The 21,524-nt window shown below is 39.1% G+C and overlaps 1 protein-coding gene across 3 annotated transcripts in view; it reads left to right on the top strand.

Annotated features, from left to right (window-relative positions):
* Positions 1 to 21,524, top strand: part of PLD5 (phospholipase D family member 5) — a 194,765-nt gene that overhangs the window by 19,353 nt on the left and 153,888 nt on the right. The window contains exon 1 of one of the 3 annotated variants that reach the window (XM_075043189.1): positions 20,823 to 20,911. The exons of 1 other annotated variant lie outside the window; for it this stretch is intronic. In XM_075043189.1, the coding sequence (XP_074899290.1) occupies positions 20,909 to 20,911 (3 nt within the window). In that variant the 5' untranslated portion in view covers positions 20,823 to 20,908. Of the gene's footprint in view, positions 1 to 20,822; positions 20,912 to 21,524 lie in introns of those variants that run through there. One more of the 3 variants, XM_075043192.1, reaches the window with a different exon arrangement.

Genomic DNA, 21,524 nt, shown 5'->3' on the forward strand with positions numbered 1-21,524 from the left:
ATCAAAGCATTCCAGAGAAAATATTTCCCAAATGGCAAGACTAGCTTATTTCTGTAGACCTGCCTTCTTGCTTCCAAGGTAGGACTCTGACTTGCTTGTAAGTTCTTGAATTTAGAAGATGTGTCCTCGCTGCCTTGCAGAACATGGAGCCAAGAGCAAACTGAAGCATATCATTGCCTTTTTGACAGGTGGAAGCTTAAATGTTATCATATTACGTGTTAGCATTTTGCTATGGCTCCTTTTTAGACTTGTTTGTCTGAACAAGGGCTTTTGTTTGGCTGCAAGGTGAATTTGAACTCAAGGACAGCCTGGGTCTTAGTTTTGAAAGGCAATATCAATATGAACACTTAATAATAAAATCTGCTTCAGAGAACCTTAATATGACTTTATGCAACTTCAGTTTTTTTGTTGTCAGTCTTCTAGCATACTGATTAGCTGTTGTTTCCTCTCAGGAAGAGTGAAACTTTGATGCATGTGTTATTGGACTTTTTTGATTAAAATTTTATTGCTAGTACAAATTCCTAATGCTGTTTACCAGTTGCTTCATTTCCCACATAAAGTGCTGCTTATCTGGCTCCTTTAAGGAGCATACTTATTAAAACATAGTCACATGTCACACACATTGCAATAACTCTTTTATAGCATTTATTAGTATTTGCATACTCTGTGTAGCCATAGCTTCTCACAGCAAGTTAGGAAGCTTATCCTCAAATGTTTGGATAAACAGCGCAAGATGTTATTGGAGACACTGGAATAAAAGATTTAGGTCAAGAAATGTGGATCTGCAGACACAGTGGATGTTATAAAAATTGCTTCCATGGTGTATGGTATTCATAATATTAGATGGAAAAGATGATGTAAAATGAAAAACTGTAAATTGAACCAGCCTGATCTGCTTGCTCTATTGAGAATAACTTCATGCAACTCCTGTTTCTAAAAGAAGTAGAATCCTCCACAAATGGGAAAATCCAGAAGCATTGTAATACTTGTTCTTTCTTATGCTTGAGGGGAAAAAACCCAAACCTCTGAGCTTTTCTCTATTTTAATACCAAATTAGGAAAATACTGAACACAGTCAAGCTCTGTACGTGGGTTCTGCTCTCAGAATATACACAGTGTAAAATATACTAGGTTTTGCTAAATATCTTATATAGAAGTACCTGAAGAAGAAGAAAAGCATAAGGAAAACCTAGAAAACTCAGGACAGGGAGGAGAAGCTCAAGGCAGGCTTGGGAAGAAAGCTCCTGCAGGTAAACTCACTGCTGTGCCTTCACAGAATCACAGAATGGTTGAAGTGGGAAGGGACCTCTGGAGGTCATCTGGTCCAGCCCCCATGCTCAAGCAGGGTCACCTAGAGCAGGCTGTTCAGGACCATGTCCAGATGGCTTTTGAATATCTCCAAGGAGGGAGACTCCCCAACCTCTCTGGGCAACCTGTGCCAGTATTCAGTCACCTGCACAGTAAAAAAGTGTCTCCTGATGTTCAGATGGAACCTCCTGTGTTTCAGTTTGTGCTCATTGCCTCTTGGTCTGTCACTGGGCACCACTGAGAAGAGTCTAGCTTCATCTTCTTTACCTCCTCCCTTCAGACACTTGTACATATTGATGAGCTCCACCCCCCCTTCCCTGCCCTGAACCTTCTCTTCTCCAGACTGAGCAGTCCCAGCTCCCTCAGCCTTTCCTCATAGGAGAGATGCTTCAGTCCCATAACCATTTTCATGGCCCTTTGCTTGACTATCTCCAGTAGCTCCATCTCTCTCTGGTACTGGGAAGCCCAGTACTGTAGGTGTGGCCTCACCAGTGTCCCATAGACGGGAAAGATTACCTCCCTTGACCTGCTGCCAATGCTCCTTCTAATGTAGCCCAGGATACTGTTGGCCACCTTTGCCACAAGAGCACACTGCTGGCTCATGTTCAATGTGGTGTCCACCAGGATCCTCAGGGCCTCTTCTGCAGAGGTGCTTTCCAGCTGGCCGTCCCCAGCATGTACTGGTACATGTACTGGTGAGGTTGTTCCTCCCCAGGTGCAGGACTTTGCACTTCCCTTTTTTGAAGTTCATGAGGTTCCTGTCAGCCCATTTCTCCAGCCTGTCGAGGTCCCTCTGGGTGGCAGCACAACCCTCAGGCATATCAGCCATTCCTCCCAGTTTTGTATCATCCACAGTCTTACTGAAGGTATACTCTGCCCCTCATCCAGTTCATTAATGAAGCTGTTGAATACAACTGGACCCAGTATCTGTCCCTGGGGACATCACTAATTACTGGCCTCAAACTGGGCTTCGGGTCACTGATCACCACCCCCTGGGCCTGGCCCTTCAGCCAGTTTTCACCCCACCTCACTGCTCATCCAGCTTGTACTTCCTCAGATTCCCTTTGAGGATCTTATGGGACACCATGAAAGATCAAGTGCAAAACTATGTTTATGCTTGAACAAATCTATAAAACCAAAACAAATTTCCACCTCATTTAATTTTTTCCAAAGCCACTGGAGTAATTATTTAAACCAACAGGCAGTCTTTGATAGATAGTAACACCTTTGATTACATTTCTATGTAACTTTATAAAATACATTTTTTCATTAAATTGTAGCCAATGTATGCAAACAATGTAGCACAGAGACCTATTAACTAATAGCTATTGCACTGGTGAAAGATCACTTAACAAAAATACATGTAATAGGTGTATTGTATACAACTTTTTCTCAGAATGTAAAGGTTGCTTTGCTGGGAAATGTGAAAAAGAAAAATGGTGTAATAAGATAGTGTATATACCTGCTATCAACTCTTACAGCAGTATATGTTTCATAATTGCATCACTGGAAGCATGCCCATGAAATATGTCCATCTCAAGTAAATCATAAAAAAAAAAAGACTGAAAGGAAGATTGAGTCACATATCCATGCTTATGCCTCTGGACTGCATTAGCTATAACCTAGTGTAATACTTAATTGTGGATAAAGTTATATTTTAAGCATCAGGATAAAGAATAAAAATAGTAGCTTCTGGTAAGAAAATATTACTACTCTTGTATTTTTGCTGTCCAGAATTATGACCAATGTATCTCTCTCTTTCATTACAGTTCATATAAAAATTATGAAATAATGTTCTTTGCTTATAAATTTACCAAATCCCTGTGGGTTATTAATACATTTACTGTTATTTTTTATGCTCAGTTTTACTGTTTTATCTTGAAATAAGCTAAAGAAGTTCAGTTCAAAGAAAGTGCTGCCTCTTATACGCAAAAGTAACCTGCAGTATAATTGTATTAGGAATTTGAAATAAAGTAGATGTGCAGATTGTTTCTCAGAACATGAAGTAAGCTTACCCTTACTGTTAATGAGTTTTTCTGCAAACTTGGCTTATCTTCCTTGTCTGCTTGTGCCTGTTTATTTCTCTGGGACATAATCCAAAGCCATTGAAAACTCTCTGTTACTCCCAATGAACTTGTGATCAAGGCCTTAAAATTCTCAATTTTAAGATCTGCAGGAAGAAATGTCGATGGCTTATGTAGTGCTGATTACTGTGAAGCCCTTGTTCTAAGGGCTTTAGGCTGTGCTTCATTTTTAAGAGTATATTCAGCACAGATATTGACTTGTTTTAAAATCCTTTAGCCTGGCATAATTTTAAATAGAGATCCTTTCTTTATAAGTGTATTGTATTACAACTACTTGAGGGGTTGGGGGGATGGATGTGGAGTGTTTTGGTGTGGTTGTTTTTTTGGTTTTTTTTGGTTTTTTTTTTCCTTTCTTTCTATTAACACATTAATGGGTAACCCTATACTTATAGTATACCTTTTTTTCCCCTTTAGTAAAAGGAAAAACTCTATAATAACAGAAAGCTGTGTTTTACATAGGGCTGTAAACCAGAAACTTCTCATAATTACATTTTTTCAGAAAATGAATGTTACCGTTTTTCCATTAAAAAAAAAATAAATGATGCAAGTAGGGCATATAGTTTTAAGCACTTTTACACTTCAGGGAGTCTGCTGAAGCCAGCAAGTACTAGTTCATGATTTTAAAAAGAAAATAAAAAAGGTCACAAAGATTAACTGTCCTGTCTTCCTACGTCTTCCTACATCTTCCTAACACCTACCTTGAGCAGGTCTGGTGATTTAGAACTTGTTTAGGTTCTGCACTGCTTGCCATCTGGGATACTGATATTTTCAGTGCCTATAGACTTGGAGTGCTGCAGAATAGGCAGTTGTTGTGCAGTAGATGAGGGACAGTATAAATCAGACTATATTCAAAGAACCATTGTGATGGCTGCACTCCTTCAGACAGATAATTCTATTGTTTCTGTTTTTCAGAAAAATCAGTCATTAGGTCAACATTCTTCAGTAAGATAGATGTTGAAAAAGCTAACTTTGTTGGTAAAAATTTACTGTTACCCATCAGCAATTGTAGTTTTTGTCTAAGTAAGATGGAGACTAGGTAAAAATGTATGAAGACAGTAATTCATAGACTGACTGTCTTGGGTGATAGATTGCAACAAGTATGCTTTGCTTACAAAGTATATCAGACAACACCTATTTTATGCTCCTGCTCATAAAACTTCTATTACAGAAAGGTATGTTTTTAACTTTTGCTACTGTTACATTTTTGGTTTGGCGTTTTGTCCTTGAAGAATAGTGATTTGATTTCCATCTGTGTGCAGGCACATAAGCAAGTTAAAACAAAAACAACCATTCTTTTTTCATTTAGTAATGCCTTCAGACTACTTCAGGTTACAGTCTTCCTCTTTCCTCCCTTTGTTTTAAGGATGCAAATACAACTTTTTTTTTTTTTTTGTAATGCATGTAAGATATATATGTGTATAATATAGAGTTTAAGTGTCTTTTACATAGTTACAGATTTGGCTATGCTATGATGGATGTTCAAAGGATAATTTTACAAATATATGTAGAAAAGTATGAAAACAATGTCTACTTTGGATAGAAGGAGAATCCAAATAAACAGTTTCTGATGATTCACTTTATCTCCAGCCTAAGAAAATCCCCTTGGCTCAGGAGACTGTAATAGCCACTTTATGTAATATTTAATATGTATTCAGTGGTTGGAAAATGTGAAGTATAACATTAGAGCGTCTGCTTATTCTGGTGAAATTGTTTTCTTGGTGTTTTTTTGTTTGTTTGTTTGTTTTAATCCAACTGAAAAAGTTGGTTTGGTTCAAACTGAGTAGTCAGCATGTGGTGAACTCGCTCCACCTTTGAAGACATGTAGGCACCTATCATCAGTTTTGCAGTTGTATCAGTGAAGATGCAGAAACTTGTCTATGGGGTTACCTCATTGTTGTCCCAAAAGCTGAGTTCTTTCACCCAATGTACAATAAGCCAATTAACACATCGAGTCGAGATATTTGTCTTTATTCCTATACTGCAGTATAGGGTGCTAGGTCTCCAAATACCTGCACACCTTTAGAAAGAAAGGTTGATGTTTTTATACAATTTTGTTACAAGGAAACACATTAAAATAAAAAAAAAAAAAGTGATAGGCTACACAAACTTGCATAATGAAAAGATCTTTTGAGCATGTCATGCTCTTGTCCAGTTCATTATACTAAGGTGGTCTTGCATTTACATGCTCATTATGCACAAGTGGGTGTTGATTTTAGTATTAAAATCAAGCAAGGTAAAGCAAGGACAGGGTCTTTACTTGATTTCATTCAGCATTGACTAATCTACTGTTATCTATTCCTGATGAATAATATGTTCTTGGTTATACATACTGCACATATTCTAACTTTACTTTTCTTAAGCTTATATGGTCACCTAGCAGTGTCTCCTAGCAGCGTCTCCAAGGTAATCTATTTCTTCATACCAACTATTTCAAAATTTGTTAAGTTTTGCGAACCTTGGAAGTTAATTCTTTGAGTTACTATGACATCATGAATGAGTATTCAGAGACTTGGACTGGATTCACAGATTATAGGGACAAAGCTGGTCAGGTTCCAGGCTCACTCTGTGACACAATCATACTTTATGAGCGCAATATGGATGTATCCTAATCCCACAGAAGTTAAATTATTGGTCTGAGAGCATATAGAGAAAGATGGAGGTCACCTTTCTATTTTTAACAGCATACTGTATGATAATAGAGATTATGTTCTCTACCAAGATTAGGGCCTTCTGTGCAGTGCAGTGTACAAACGTAGTGAGAGACAGGTGTTGTCATGAAGGCTAAGGAGAGGAAATAAAGGCACAGAATGGCAATTTGTCTTGCTCAGTTTGTTGGTTTTGGATTTAAATTAGTTTTCTGACTCCTAGACTGGTGTCCTAGCTGCTATATTTCATTTTCTGTTGTTTTTTTGTTGTTGTTTTGTTTTTTGTTTTTTTGTTTTTTTAATTGCAAGTGTCTGTAAGATGAGACACCCTGGCCTAGGTTTTCATCTGTCCCTGGTGCTTCCACAGACTATGGCTACAATAGCAGAGTACAGAGTAATATAAACATACCTCTAAAACAAAATATTTGGTGTTAAGGCTGAGTGTCCATGCTGTGCACATTTGAGAGGTTTAAATAGGACTAGCTCTAGTCTGGTTCCATTGACTGAACTCCTATTAGCAGTTTCTGAGTATTAGTTGCACTCTTGAAACCTGCACGTGCAGGTTTAATCCAGATAAATCCATCTGCATATTCCTACATCACTCTGTGAAACAAACTTAAGTGGGGATTATGGTGGCTGGCCCAGAAGACTATTGTAGAAGGAGTTAGTAATCTGTATGATAGCAAATCCAGGTGTATGTCTCCCCATCATGAATACAGTGTGACTCCTAGCTACGCAAGAGATGTGCATTTAATAATTGTGCAAGTATATGTACCTGTTCCCAGGAACTGTTGGTTTATTAATGAGATAAGAATATTGGGGTCTACCACCAAGGTGCTCTTCAGGGCAAAGTTCATATTCCAGACTTGATTGCTATCAGTGATAGATGAATCTGTGTTGTAAGCAAGACCCTATAAGAATGCAAGTGAACACAGAATTGGTCAGCCTCACCATGGAGAAGATCAGTGCATTGTGCCATGCCCTGGCCAGAGGTCCATCCAATGCTGTATCATCTCAGGGTTCCTAGCATCAGAAGAGACATGAGATATTTTTTGTTGGGATCTAGTACAAGACAGGGATAGTCAAGAGACTTAGACATTTACAAAAGAACACCCCTGAAGCAAGCTAAAATGCTAATTTAGATATACCCATCAAATAGCCACAAAATAAGCTCTTCAGGAAAACAAAGTAGGGCTTACATTTGCATAGTAGATCTTACAATTTCACTTCATAGGGTTGAAGGTTTGGTCTTTGGGTTGAGGAGGGTCTGTTGGTTGTTTTTTTTTCTACACAAATATATTCAATTTTCTTTGAAATCAGGACTGCATTAACTGGAGGTTCTCCAGTGTTCAGAGGGCTCAAAAGAGCTTTGAAAATTGACTACAGAAAGGTGGTCAGAAGACATTTCCAAGGTGAGTATATCCAAGTGTAATTTCCTTTTCTGGGAGACTGTTTTTCATGAAAGAATGAACTACTTCTTTTTGAGACTAAGAGCAAACCCAATCTGTAGGGATGTTTTTTGTGTTTTTAATTACAGAGAAGGGAAATTTAGAGGTCCTTTTGGACAATATTGCATATACTGTGGAATGTGGCCCTGTGAAGAGAGATAAAAGATGTGCTTCTCATGGTTGCAATCTGTTATCTGGAAAAGCATTAAGTTCCTGAAAGCCAGGATATTGTAGCCCTAAAGAAAGATAGAGACAGAATGTAAAAGAGGTGTCAACAACTGCCTTCAAATATTAAGAGATCAGAATGCAATCCAAATGTAATTTATTTAATGGTAAATACTAAAAGAAAAAAAAATAAAATATTTAGATCTGTGGAAAGAAATTTGCAACTCAGTCTAGGCTGATTCATGTTTTTTAATAGTTCCTGTAAACCATGTCAACTATGTGGACATGCTGTGGCTTTGTCTCCAGTTAGTGGTCAAATTATTTATAGCAGATTCAAGGCCTGCTATTGTATTAAGGAATTTTATATATTCAGGAAGCTTTATTCTGTTGGCTACAGAAATGTTATGTGTAATCCTTGTAAATAATGGAAATAGCTAAATTTCCCATTCCCCCCCCAAAAGAATTGTCAAGGTAGAAAGTGTTTTGCATAATATACAATGGATTTTAATTGATTTAACAATTAAATCTGAGCATTGGATTGTCCAGATTCTTCATTCAAGAAGATGTGTGTCTGAGGACACGGTGATGCTTTTGGGCACAAGCTTCTCTGCGCTGTAAAGCAATGAGTGTGCAGCAACCGGCTGCAATGTGGAGGTGGCTCCCACTAGGTTCTCACTATTCAGATGTCTGACTTTTAGATTCATGAACTCCTTGTATGAGTTCTTGGGGTCTGTTCCTACTGAAGCTTATCCAGATGAGGCTGGAAAGAAGCTCACAGCACTCAACAAATGTAATGTGGAGAGCACTGCTCTTGCAGTTTAGTATACTCCTATGTTTAGTAGTCACAGTTTTTGCATGTTGTCAGGGCAGAATCTTCCAATGCTTTATCTGGTTTTTGCTCCCAATGAATTTTCTGGTTTCAGGATACTTTGTGACCCCTATTTTATATAAAGGTGAAAATTGTTTACTTTTCCTAGCTCCAGTCAAGACTTTTGATCTGGCAAAGATAAACAGTCAACATGGCTGATTTGTATTTGGTATGTAATATTTTGCAAGTTATTCTTCTTTGTGTTCAGAAGTGGTTTTCCTTTCCCTGCATTTTGAAATCCAGTAATTCTTAACAGTGGAATTAAAATGCCTCTTCTGGAATGCACTAGATTTGTGAGTCAATAGTGGGAAGCAGTAGCGCTATGATTTAGTTGTAAAATTTCAGAGAGGAGCTGGCCATTGCTCTGCAGAGTTTTATGCATCACCTGGGAAAGTATGTTCTTTGTGTTTTGCAGGTAAGCAAACAGCATCAGGGCTTCTTTAATTTGGGGGGTATTGGTTTAGTCATCTGAAGAGCTGTTACCCAAAGGAAGAAAGGGAGAAGCTTAAGACTTCATTCTGCAGTGCATGGGCTTCTCTCTACATATACCTCAGCCCTTAGTCTTTCAAAAGTGATTTTATTTTTTTTTCCTGACATGTCAAGCTGAGGTCACTCTTCAGTCTCCTCAAGGCCATATTTTTCAGTTGTATAAAAAAGTGGAACAAAGCAACAAGTGAAACACTGCTGAAACTACTGAGGCCATGTGTGTGTTACAGCAGCAAAGAATTTGGCCAGGAAGAATTCCCAGGCCTTAATTACCTCTTGGAACTGAGTTGATGCCTTAAAATCATTAGGTGATTAAGCCATTAATGAAGTTAAGCTGTGCCTTCAGTTCAGCTTGACCGGTAATAAGTTCATTAAGTTATTCATTACCCAACATTAAATTTCTGAAGAGTAGCTTTCAGCTACACTACAAAAATGTGGGTATTAATCTAAATGACTATAAATGCATATTATTCCTTTCTTCCTCTGCCAGTGTGGTCTAATGACTATGCACCAGGCACACAGTATATTCTTGTTCTGTCTCATGCTTCAGCATACAGTATTTTTAAATTTGCTACTCAACCACTGTTCCACTGTCCAGTCATTTCCTGCTGGCCTGAAAGACACAGCCTTACAAGCAGATGATTGTCTTTCACCTGGAAGATCTGTTCAGAGAATTCAAGCTGCTTTGGTTTTGGGTTTTTAGCTACCTTATTGATCAGCTCTTTCTCACTCTTGTTTCCTAATGATAGCTTTTGATGTCATTTACCAGCTGACTCCAGGCAACCATTAGAAATATTTCATTTCAAATGCAAGCAATGTGTTGGTTACAAAGAGCGAAGCTGAGAATATTCACGTGTTAAGTTATATCTGATTTTAATAATTTACTTCTCCGTAGTGTCTTTTGAGTTAACATCAACTCTATGATGACTTCAGGCAGATAGCAACATTCTCTCTCATGTTAAGACTTTGCATGTTCATGAAGCTGTCCATGTTATCCAGGTTGCTGCCTTTTTCCTGTCTGCTGAAATGACAGTCAACTTTGTTGCAAAGTAGCTGTACTGTGTCCAGCTGAGATGTAGTTAATTTTCTTCATGGCACTGTACGGTACTGCATTTTGGATGCATGGCTCAAACAGTGTTGATAATGCACTAATGTTTTGGCTATTGCTGAACAGTGCTTGCACAGCACAAAGGCCTTCTCTGTTTCTCGCTTGCCCCTCACAGTGAGCAGACTAGGGTGGGAAAGAGGTTGGGAGGGGATACAGCTGGGACAGCTTGCTCAGACTGACCAGAGGGCTATTTCATACCATATGACATTATACTTGGCAATAAAAAAACTGGAGATAGAGGAAGAAGGGGGTGGGGGTGAGTGACTTTCATGATGGTGGTCGTTGCTTGAAGACTCTCTGGGCATCAGTCTGCTTTTGGGAGGCAGTGAGTGATTTCCTTTGAGTCACTTGCTGGTTTGGGGGTGAGGTGTGCCCTCTTTCCTTCACCTTAAGCTGTCTTTCTTCGATCCACAAGTTTCCTTGCTTTGTTCTTCCTATTCTCTCCCATGTCCCACTGAGGGGGGGAAGTGAGTGAGCAGGCTGTATGGGTGTGACGTGCGGAAAACAGACTCCACAATCAGTGAGATTGTGGAGTAGGTATGTTTATTCAGCGCTGGGCAGCACGGGGGGGGGGGGTAGTCCCACCAAAGTCGTGCGCGCCATCGGGCCTAATTGTGCAGGTTAAGTACATGTTCTACATACGTATTCATTAGATTTCTGAGAAATGTTATACATATTCATTAGTTTTCCAGGAAACTATTAGCATATGCAAATGTCTTTTACACAGGCGCATTGAAGGTCTCTGGTGGTCTTCAGGAGTCCTCTGGTGGTCTTCCATAGTCTTCCTCACTTGTCTGCTATTTGACCCTCCTCAGGTGATTCTGCGCAGTATGGTCTTTTACATATTTTGATACATCAGTGCTCCTTAGTGCTCTTACTATCTAAGTTCTCATTAGTGGTGTAAAACCATATGGTTAGTTTAAGCTAAATTATCTACAAGGACGAGAACAAAGGCAGGAGTTCCTATCTTTTCTGGCCCTATCGATTCAAGCAAGGTCTCTACTTGTGTCTTCTTGACAAGATCGTAAATACATCAAACATTTAATTAAGTTTTGTGATTGTTCATGGTTCCTTCTTGCTCATCACTCCCAAGTACCAGTCTCTGACAGGCTTAATCCTCGACGAACACCAGTCTTTGGTATGTAAAGTTACAGAGAGACAATCATTAAGCAATTAGCAGTTCGTTCTCTATATCAGGTCTTTGTCTTCTGACCAGGGTCATCCCACCCCAGTAGTTCATCTGAGTATAAATCATTTGCAGAGCTGTGGTGAGAAGCAATGTGGCTGTCCAGACACCTGTTTTGTGTGCCCGTTAGGTCAAAATTAGCTGTATAGCAGCAGACTGTCAATCTGATTTGCATGTATACTTGCTTTGAGGCTTTTGGCCATTGGACTGGCAGTTCTGTCCACCAGTCTCCAGAGTGAGATAACCTATTCTTTCTGAGCAACTATTTTTATTTTAAAAACATCAATTTGCAGAATTTATTGTGAGATTCTTGAGTTCGCTTTTTTGTAGGTAGGAGCCTCATACCATTCAGGACTAGGAAGACCCTATCTTGTGATCTTTTGTTAAATGGACTTTTTTTAAAGCTTGGTAAAATGAGTGGAAGACTTCTATTGATCTCACTCTATTTGCCCACAATTAATTAAGGGCAAAGCCTCAGCTGCACTGTCCCTCTGTCTTTTAAGGAAACAGCCAGTGCATTAAATCAGTTTTCGCATTTTTCCAACATGGATAGGATTTTGGTTAAAGAATTTATTAGTTCAGAGGCTTGTTCAGTTTTTTGAGAAGCCTTCCAAAGACCTTGCCACTAAAATCAACTCTTCTGTATTCTTCTTTCTTGTATGCTTACCTGCAAGTGGGCCAGATTATCATCTGCTGCTATCATCAGTTTTTCAGATGTTCTGTCATTTCCAGAGATGGTTTCTGTTCAGCTGTCTGACCACTAGCTGTGTCTCTTCACAAGATGCTATCAGGTCTTGCAGTTCATTGTTTTGGTAAAAGTTCTGCTAACCCTCCAACCACTTTTTCAGACAGTCATTTTTTCAGACCATTAAGAAAGTCTTTGGAGTATGGGAGTGTTTGTCCCTGCTGTCTTTACTATTTTGAGTGTGTTTGTTAACGTCTGCTCTAATATTACTAAAATTTGGGTTTTTTCTTTGTTTTGGGTTGTTGGTTTTTTTGTTGTTTGTTTTTTTTTTTTTTTTTTTTTAGGCAGCTCTTTCTGTGTCTTACCCTCTTGACTTTTTTCAGTGTCTATAGTATTACCTGCATGATAGTATATGGCTATTTGATAGCATCTGTTTGCTGTTGGTCTTTTGTTTTGACTTTGAATGTATGGAGACTGGATGTGGTATCTAGAGCTTCTTTGATAACTCCCTAGTGCACCTTGAATGACTGTCCTTTAGGATTCATTCCTGGGCCAACTCCCACAGCATTTGATTTCCATATTTTTCTAAGCCTGTCGCTGTCTCCACGTTGTATCTTCAGTTAATCTTTCTCACAGAGCTTATAGTGGGGAGAATGGTAGGTTATGGAATGAGAGTCCAAGTATGTGCCGACATTAAGGTATTCCTTGCTGCTGCTGTTCCTGTCTCATGGTAAAGGGAATCCTGATCTTGCATATGTCTTTCAGCACGGTGCAGGTCCCTTTTTTGCTCAGTCTGTGCTGGAGGTGCATATTGTGCATACCTACCCTTCTCAAGTTTTCACAAATCTGTAGCAGTCATTTGCCTGCTTAATTTCTTGCTCATGGCTCTTTTCATTTGGAGGTGGGTTTAATCAGCACCACGTACTTCATTTGGCATTGCAGTGTCTGGTGCCTGAACAAATGCTGGCTGTTCAGCTACTTTTCCGTTCTTTCTTAGGATCAATCCCTTCCCTGAGAACTAGTTGGTGAGGGTCCTGTGTTGGTTTTTAAAGCAGGTTGTATTTGTCATTGAGCTAGTTACACTGGAATAGTTTGGCACTCTCCCAGCCCTGTTGCTTGGGGTTGTGCCACCGTGTTTGTCAGGTACTGTGTCACCCAGGAATGTGAGCCTTGGCCATTCAATGCCTTTCGGAGCATTTTCTTGTCCATATGACCTTGCAATAGTACTCTGCTGTGCCTCTCTACTTCACCTGGAGTCTTCCAGAGCCATCCCTCTCTAGCATGTATCTCTGTATTGGTCACTGGCTTTCTTAGGACAGCTTTGGAGGGGCATCATGATCAAAGAAGTCCAACAGATGTAGGTCACCTTAATCTATTGTAGCCCTGGGGTCACACCAACCCCTGAAGATCTCCTTGGGTGCCACTCCATTTCTCCACTCACGTCTCAAACTATTCTCAACTTAGTGGCAGCAGCTTTTGTCTTTCTGCCATTTCTCTCCTCTTCTATCCAAGTTTGAGAGCGGTGTTAGGCTGACTACTGCAGCAGAATTAAGTGTCTTTTATAATCTAGGAAAATTATATTAAGTGTAATTTCACATGGAAACAAAACTGAATTACATCAACACAGCTAATGTTGTTATGTAGGAGGCCAAATACTAATGTATGTATAATGATTAGCTGTTTTTACAATTGGCTGTTTTTCAGTGTATACATTATGTAGGCTTTTTGTATAAAAATCTGTTTTATTAAGTACTCAATAGCATATATTGTGATCACTCTTTCTTAGCTTAATTAAGTTAATGCAAGTGGCTGTTATAAGGTAATGATACAGTTCTGCGCTTTGTATTTATTCTCCTCCTGGCGGCTGGGGCCCGAGCAATGCTGTACCTCCCTCTCGTGGTGACAGGGAAAGGGAGAGCGAGCGCCTGGTAGGCATTGCCTTGAGAGCAACACGAAAACGAGATGCCCCCATTTATATCGACTATTAACGTATTTTCTTCCCCTTTTGAATATGGGCAAATATTTCTCTAGGAATGGAAGTTACTGGGGGAAATACTGTTCTGTTAACCCTATTTTTCAGTGACAGGAGCAGTTTGTTTGCTGGTGAGGTATTATACTGGTAGCAATTTCAGTATTTAAAGTTTGTGTCCCATCTTCACTAACATATATGAAAAGAGGCAATCTTATTTTTAAATATTTTTTTCCAAAAAATTAGGATCATATTCTTTGTATTTGGCTTTTTAAGAATAATTTCTTGAATTATTTCATGATGGAAGGATGTTTGGCATGGGTATTCTGTAAACTTGCAAAATAGCGATCTGTGATTAATACTCAAAATACAAGAGGTTAAACCCTAACCTTCTTTAAATGGGACTCCCTAAACATCTGCTTCCTGCTTTAGGGTACGATTATAGTTGTGTGCTAATTTCAGTGGTTAGATCAAGAAACGCTGTGCCAGTCTGAGTCATTTGGCTGCAGCATGCATAGAAACAGTGTCACTGTCTCTGTTGATATTGGTGACAGGAGGTGGAAGCTGCCCACCCTCTCAGCACTCCGGTGCCTCTCCTCCCCCAGCCATCTCCCCGGGGTGCTGAAGAGGTTCTTGCAGCCCACTTGGCTGCTCCAAGGGGAGGAGTGGTGGGAGACACAGGCTCTGTGGAGAGAGAGGGCCTGTTAACTGTTTTCCTTTAGGAGGTTGCGCAGGCAGGCAGGCATTCATGTGCATGTGGGAGAGAGAGACGGATTGAGCTCCGTCCTGAAGCTGCTACCTGGCTGTGCTCTTTGGGCAACGCAGAGGCCTAGGTCTGTGCACAGCTCGAGCTGGGGTGGTCCAGTGCGGCCCCCTCAGTACAATGGTTGGCAGAAACAGAGACTCTAGTTATTGTTTCACGGCCCTTGGAGATTGTTTCCTTGGACGCTGAATCAGTGTACCACAGCAAAATAGAAAATTGTTTCCAGGCAGCTGGACTCTGGGAGGCAGCACTCATATGTTTTTTCAGCTGCATCTGATAGATAAGAAGGCTTTATCTCTTTTTTTTTTTTTTTTAAAGAAAATGTTTTTAACGTGATGGCGTTTCTTTTGCTACTGTTCTTACCTTTAACTCATGCGTTCAGCTCTTCACAAAATAATGGGAAAATATGTCTTTGAAACTTGTAAGCAGTGTTTGGTCTTGATGACAGTGAAAACCTATCATGCCTTGTGTGTTGATACTGCCCATTTAAATAGCAGGCACCCGCTGTGGACAGGGTCATGCTCCAGTTATGATTCATGAGCTGGCACATCAGTTTAGGGCTGGGTAATGCAGGCAGTCTTTGTGAGACAGCTAAACATTCAGGGCCATGTTTCAGCCTTTGGCTACTGGTAAGTAGAGTCTTAATTGATAGGTAGCCTCTTTTGTTCTATAGACACTGAACCAGCTTTGTAACATCTGAATGTATTTCCACTGATTTGAAATTACATTTCTTCTGGTGTGAGCACCTAATCTTTACAAGCAGACTTTTCCATACAAGTTTTCTTTCCTGCAAGGCCAGTAGAACTTCTTAATCCTCTATTCTTGCTTCAGAACATCATTTGAAGTATTTGAGGCTGTGCTTTTATATTAGTCCTCTTAGAGAACAGGATTTTACCACTGGAAAGTCTCATTGACGTTAGTGTATGAATTGTACGAGTGAGGGGGTTTCAGGATGTAGTGAGAAGCTTTACCAAAATCTCATATATAAGCAAGGTGAAATACTGCTCTGTGGGTGGAAGAGTAACAGACTAAGTGGTGATGTCTTTGATTTTGGTGGTGTTGGTTGTTGGTTTTTGTGCTAGCTATTGATTTGTAGATCCAGCAAACCTTGAAGAGGGAGTGGATCGAGATACCTTGCTGTTCTGCCCCTCTCTTCGCTTGCTCCCAATCTCGTCTCCTTCTTGCCATCTTTCCTCCCCTCTCTCTTTTGAACAACTTTTTCCCTGCAAATTCTGTTGCTTTCACATGTCACCAATGAGACTGATGAGCAGTGAAAAATGAATACTGACGTTTGTAGTTGTGTCATTCAGCTTTGGAGTGCCTGTGCTAGTTAGATTTTTGAAAGAATGGAGAATTTTTGTTTCTCAGCATGTGTTCAGCTGACTTTTTTAGCACACAGAAGTGCAGCACTTTACCAATTTACACTCGAAGTGCACTTTGGACATATTTCTTCATAGCTATGCTGGATAGGGACTTATTTTGGGGGGAGAAACAACCTGATTCTGAAAAAACAGTTGGGATGTTAGAGAAATAGTGGCCCTGGTGAAAAGACCCAAGGAAGTGGAGGAAGTGTTATCTGAAGTGCAGTCTTGACATTTGCTGTATGAAAACAATGCTGCAGTAAAATAAAATAGGGATACAGTTCTTGCTCCCACAGAGTAGTAAGTCTTGTGGCTCTGGTCGTCTGTCAGGCTTCTATACAGAAAGGTAGAAAGCACAGAGATATTTGCTGCCATATCCATTCTCCTGTCTTGCATGGTCATCTGCCTATTATCACTGTACTTTTTAAGATCATATCTGTTTGCTGTAAGGCTTTTACAATAAAATTCAAAATTCTGTTCATCTGGCCAAGGCAGGCTAAACTCCATACTGCAATTATTTGGGCTTGGATTTTAAGCTACTTGGATGCCTTCAGATCTTGAAAAGTCTTATTGTGTTCTGCCCTGGTTTACTGCTTTCCCATTCCTAACGAAATGGAATATCCTTAAAACGAGAAAGCACATGATATTATTCTGTATAGATACTAACTATCATGATGGATTTAGACCTTTTATGAGAGTGAAGATTTTGGAGAAAGAATGGGGAAAAAAATATGTATTTTGTGAAATAACAGATTACTCAAAAATTCAAAGTCTTTTGTTGATAAATTTCCTATTTTGTGCAAGTGTCTCTGAGGTTTTGTATCTGTTTCAGTTTGCTGACTTTTAGAATTCCTGCAGACATATGTAACCTAGTTTATCTTCATTCTGTGAAGTCAATGTTTTTGTCTTATTACTTAAAGTAATTTTATTACTTTATTACTTAATAAAGTAATTTATTAAGTGATTTATTTTTAACTATTTATAGCAAGCTGTTCATAGATCTTTTCATTATTTCTTACAACCTATGGGGAGAGATGGTGCTTCATAATACTAGGGGCAATTTGGACAGACGTATAGAGTGCCCCAAGAAAGCCATAGCTGCATGTCCCTTAGGCTTTGTGGTATCTCAAGCAAATCCAAAATGACTTGATAATTCTGCATTTAAATTTATTAGGACTTTTAATGAAAAACTTAAATACTTTGTTTTTCTATCCTGTCTTCAGACAGCAATCAAATGCCAAAATAAGTTCTACCAGGGCAAAAATTCAGTTCTTTAATTGGTTGCTTTATGTTTGGTACCTCTTAATACAACCATTCAATTGTTGCAGATTGAGGGCTCTAGTGCGAAGGTTTACATGCTGCAAAATACATGTGTGTGTGAAATAGAGTAGATCTGGCAACACAAATTATTTTCATTACAAAAATAGATTACTTTTAATCCAACTTCTGTTTTTCAGCCTCATTGTGCATTCCTTGATCATTTAGAGCATTCAAGGACTTCCTTATGTCATTGGTTAAGGAAAACTGTCTACATAAGTGTCTAAACTATGTGGCCTGCTAGCTACATTTCTACAGGTGCCTAAAGAATATGTTCAGATGCCTTTGAGAGCTTTATTTTTATTTTTGAAATACCCTCTGAAGCATGGGGCTCCTGATGATAGTTAATCTGATGAGAGGGGTAAGTCTGGCAATGTATACCTGCCCCTGCATGAGAGGGTTGTAAGCAGTCAGCAAGGATTAAATTAAGGTTTTGAACTCAAACTTGGAAGGAAGATGGTTTCCTCCTATAAAGAGGAGAAATTCTAGACCTGCCAGAAAATTTAAGCTCCCTTTGCTTGTGGATCCTTTAAGAATTGAAGGGGGTGGGGGAAGGATTTCATCTTTAAAGCTTATGTTGTGTAGATGTAAAAGTTGAAGTTCACATTTAAACGATTGTAGTTATACAAGTACACAAATCTTTCCCATGGTGGACACTTCTTTTTCTGTGTGTGTGTGTTGGAAGGAGTTTAAAGTAAAAGAAAAAGGTAGCCTTCTTTTGAAGCAAGAGTGCTAATGCTAAAGTCAGTCAGTTAACTTGAATAATTATTTTTTTTTTCTGCCTGTATAGTTGTATTGATAGCGCTTGTTCTGTATAGAAATGTCTTTTAGTTGAATTTAGGAGATGATATTTGCACTTGAATTTGGGAGGTGCATGTGTTAAATATGGGAAGACCGTGCCATAATTCACTCTGAAATTTGTATGCATGCAATTAATTCTTAACTGTTCAGTAAAAAATGGAAGCATCCTGGCTTCATTGACTGCAAGGCAGAGTTGAAAATTGTTTGCATATATGCATAGGGCCATATCACCCTGTTCCATACACACTTTGTGTAGAAACATACAGGGGCAAGACTTCGCTGCATGTCTTCGTATTCAGCATCTGATCACTATCCCAATAGATATCTTTTGTCAGTTTAAGGGTTTCAGAAATTTCAAGAATTGCAGGAAAGGTTTGCATAGACTAGCAAGATGGCTGAAAACATTCTGACGGAAAAGTTTTCATTTCTAAAAAGAGCAAGCCCTCTGTAGCCTGATTCATTGCAATTAAATTGTTTCACAGAATTGTCTGTTGGGTCTCGGTGATACTACAAGTGGAGCCTTTCTGATGGGAATCCCATTAGCAGTCTGACTAACACATCTGTATGAGTTGTTTACTGTCACTGCCAAAGTTCTGGTGTGGCACTGGGCACTTCCCAGTGCATCTCCTGCTCCCTCCATGCTGCTGAAACTGCTCAAGGCAAAGTCTCTGTAGACAGCTTTCTGGTCAAACAATGAAACCAGTGCTCTGTACTGGTTTTCTTTATCCTGTAAGCTACCTTGTATGCTGTTGTCCATTTTCTTCCTGAAACTTTGTTTCTCGTGGTTTCGTAGAACCTGTTTTGCTTAATTTTTCCCTCCTACCTTCTTAATCACTCTTTCAATGCCTCTTTCCGCTCTGTCTTGCTATGTTTCTTAGGGGCTGACCCATGGTCCCTTTCTTTTATTTACATCAGATAATCTTATCTGTAAATAGAAATCAAATTAATCTTTTTCACAGTGGCTTGCGAATTAATTTATTTATTCCAGACCTTTCTTCTTTAGCCAGAACTAAAGAGGGCTTCTTGTGGCTATTCAGCTAGATATGAACAGCTCAACATGGCTAAAACAGACCTCCTGTAGATTGCCCTCCTGCTGCTTCCTTGTCACTCTGGAAAACAACTAATCTTGCCACAATGTCCATAACGTGTGTCATTTATTACTTTGTTCTTTCTCTAAGTTCAGAAACAACATAGTCAGTGTTATTGATGACTAAATCTTATTTCTCTATGTAATTTCTTAAAATAAGTTAATTGCTCTTTGAACAAACAATCAAAACTTCTATCCAGCTGCTCTTCACCTTTTAAACAAGCTTGCCAATTATTCCAGCATCCTTTCCCTTGCTTTATTCAGGTCAGTCCTGCACTCTCATACCCATTCAAGCAGATTCAGTGAAAATCATTATTGTATCCTTTTGCAAAGAGAAGAGAAGAAAGCTATGAGCATCTCTTCCGAATTTCTTTCCTTCCCTGCACAGAGCATTGTCTTAAGTTTTCTAGACCTTTATAAACTCTCAGTCATTGCAGAAGCTTCACTCCATCCTCTTTCATCCATTCATTAAAATTTCAGGCTCAGTCTTGTGCTTTCTTAGTACAATAATATGCTTTCTCCTTGAGAGCATCTCTAAGGTAGTCTCCATAGCCTCTTGGTGACCCTTTCTTTAAAACTTTACTGTGATGCCCCAAAAGCTTGGCAATGGTCAGGTTGCTGGGATATTACTCGAAGTACCTATTAAACTAGCCAGTATTGTCTGATTTGGTTCCTTCTGCCTCCCTTCTTTGTCATCTTTTACTGTGTTTTTTAATGGCAAGGTCCATGGAGTCAGGACTGTCTTTGTTGGTTTTTTTTGTATCACACCCAGCACAGCAGCATCCTGGGTTGTCACTGAGAATATTAAGACGGTTATAATATTAACTAAGTAATTAATCATAGTTACAGCACTGCAGAGAGATTTTCTGTGGTGTATATTTTTGAGAGAGGTGGGGGTAGGAGCATGTAGTAGAAGTTCCAGTTGATCATTTCATCCCTTTGGAACTTACCACCTTGTCTTCACTAGGAAAAAAGTGTTTAAAAAAACCCCAACAAAACAAAACAAACAAAAAACCAAAGAGCAATCACATTGCAAATAAAAGATGGTCTTCGCTAATCTGAAGGGACTTTTGGCTGCCTCACAAAAACACTGTGTATTTTGGCAAAAGTTAGGAACTTTGGCTTAGGAAATCCATGTTTGGAACAACAGGGTGTGTTGCAAGTCAAAATTCAGGTATCTTGGCAGAGATGTATGCATAATCTGGCATGCTGCCTTTCTGCACTGTGCCTAGCTGTAGCAAGTGCTGAAGTCCCTTGTGAACAATATATATATGAATCTCATTTTGGAGGAAAAAAAAAAAAAAGAGGAGGAGGGAAGAGGGAGCCAGGATTTATTTTAACATTTAGTGGATATAAAAAACAAGTATCAAGAAGCAAAACATTTCCGTGAAGCATTCGCTGTGAAAATTCTGCAACTTCTTGTTGCAAACCTCCTTTATCGCTTGGATTGGCTGATTTCCAGAGCATCAAGGCTAGGAATTGAGGGACTGAAATATAATCAGTGGTGATACATTTTAACCACATAAAACATTCTCTGCTTCCAAAGCCTCTGGTGTCTCTAGTAAGCAGTGCAACAGCAACAGCTCCTAGCTGCTGGACTCCAGAAACGGGGGAAATATTGGATCAGAATGGTAAGAAGCTCTTTACTTTTCACCAGATCTAGATTATTACTTTGAAAAGAATGTTTAAAAGATGATGATGAAATTAGTAGGGATCAGTATTTAAACCAAGAAAACAGTGTGTAAGATACAGTGGTATAATCAATGTTTTGCTGGAAGGGATCAGCAAAGCAAGTTGGTGACAAATATCTTTGGCACTGAACATGTTGTGCAGCTTATATAAAATCTTTTAAAATTGGGAAACACTGCTGACTAGAATTTCATGTAAAATGTAAGCTTGTCTACTTGTTTTATTGCAGAAAGACAACTGCATGGGCTTTTAAAATAATTTTGCATTAATAACCACTGACACAGACTTTATAAGTACAAATATAAATAAACCTATGCTGATTGTTTATGCAGGCTGTATGTTTATATGTTTTCTTTTGTTGCGGTTTTGTTGGGGTTTGGGGGTTTTGTTTTTTAGAAAGAAGCAGAGATGCTCAGTACATAGCTTTTGACTTTTAGGGAGCTATGAAGTTTTTATTTTTCTGGGTTTTCAATCTGTGAAGACCTGTTAGTCACATTGTTTCTCTAGTGTAATTGTTTGGTGGGAAAATAACCAAGGAAAACTTTTAGGATAGTG

Source organism: Buteo buteo, chromosome 12, assembly GCF_964188355.1.
Source record: "Buteo buteo chromosome 12, bButBut1.hap1.1, whole genome shotgun sequence".
Taxonomy (NCBI): domain Eukaryota; kingdom Metazoa; phylum Chordata; class Aves; order Accipitriformes; family Accipitridae; genus Buteo; species Buteo buteo.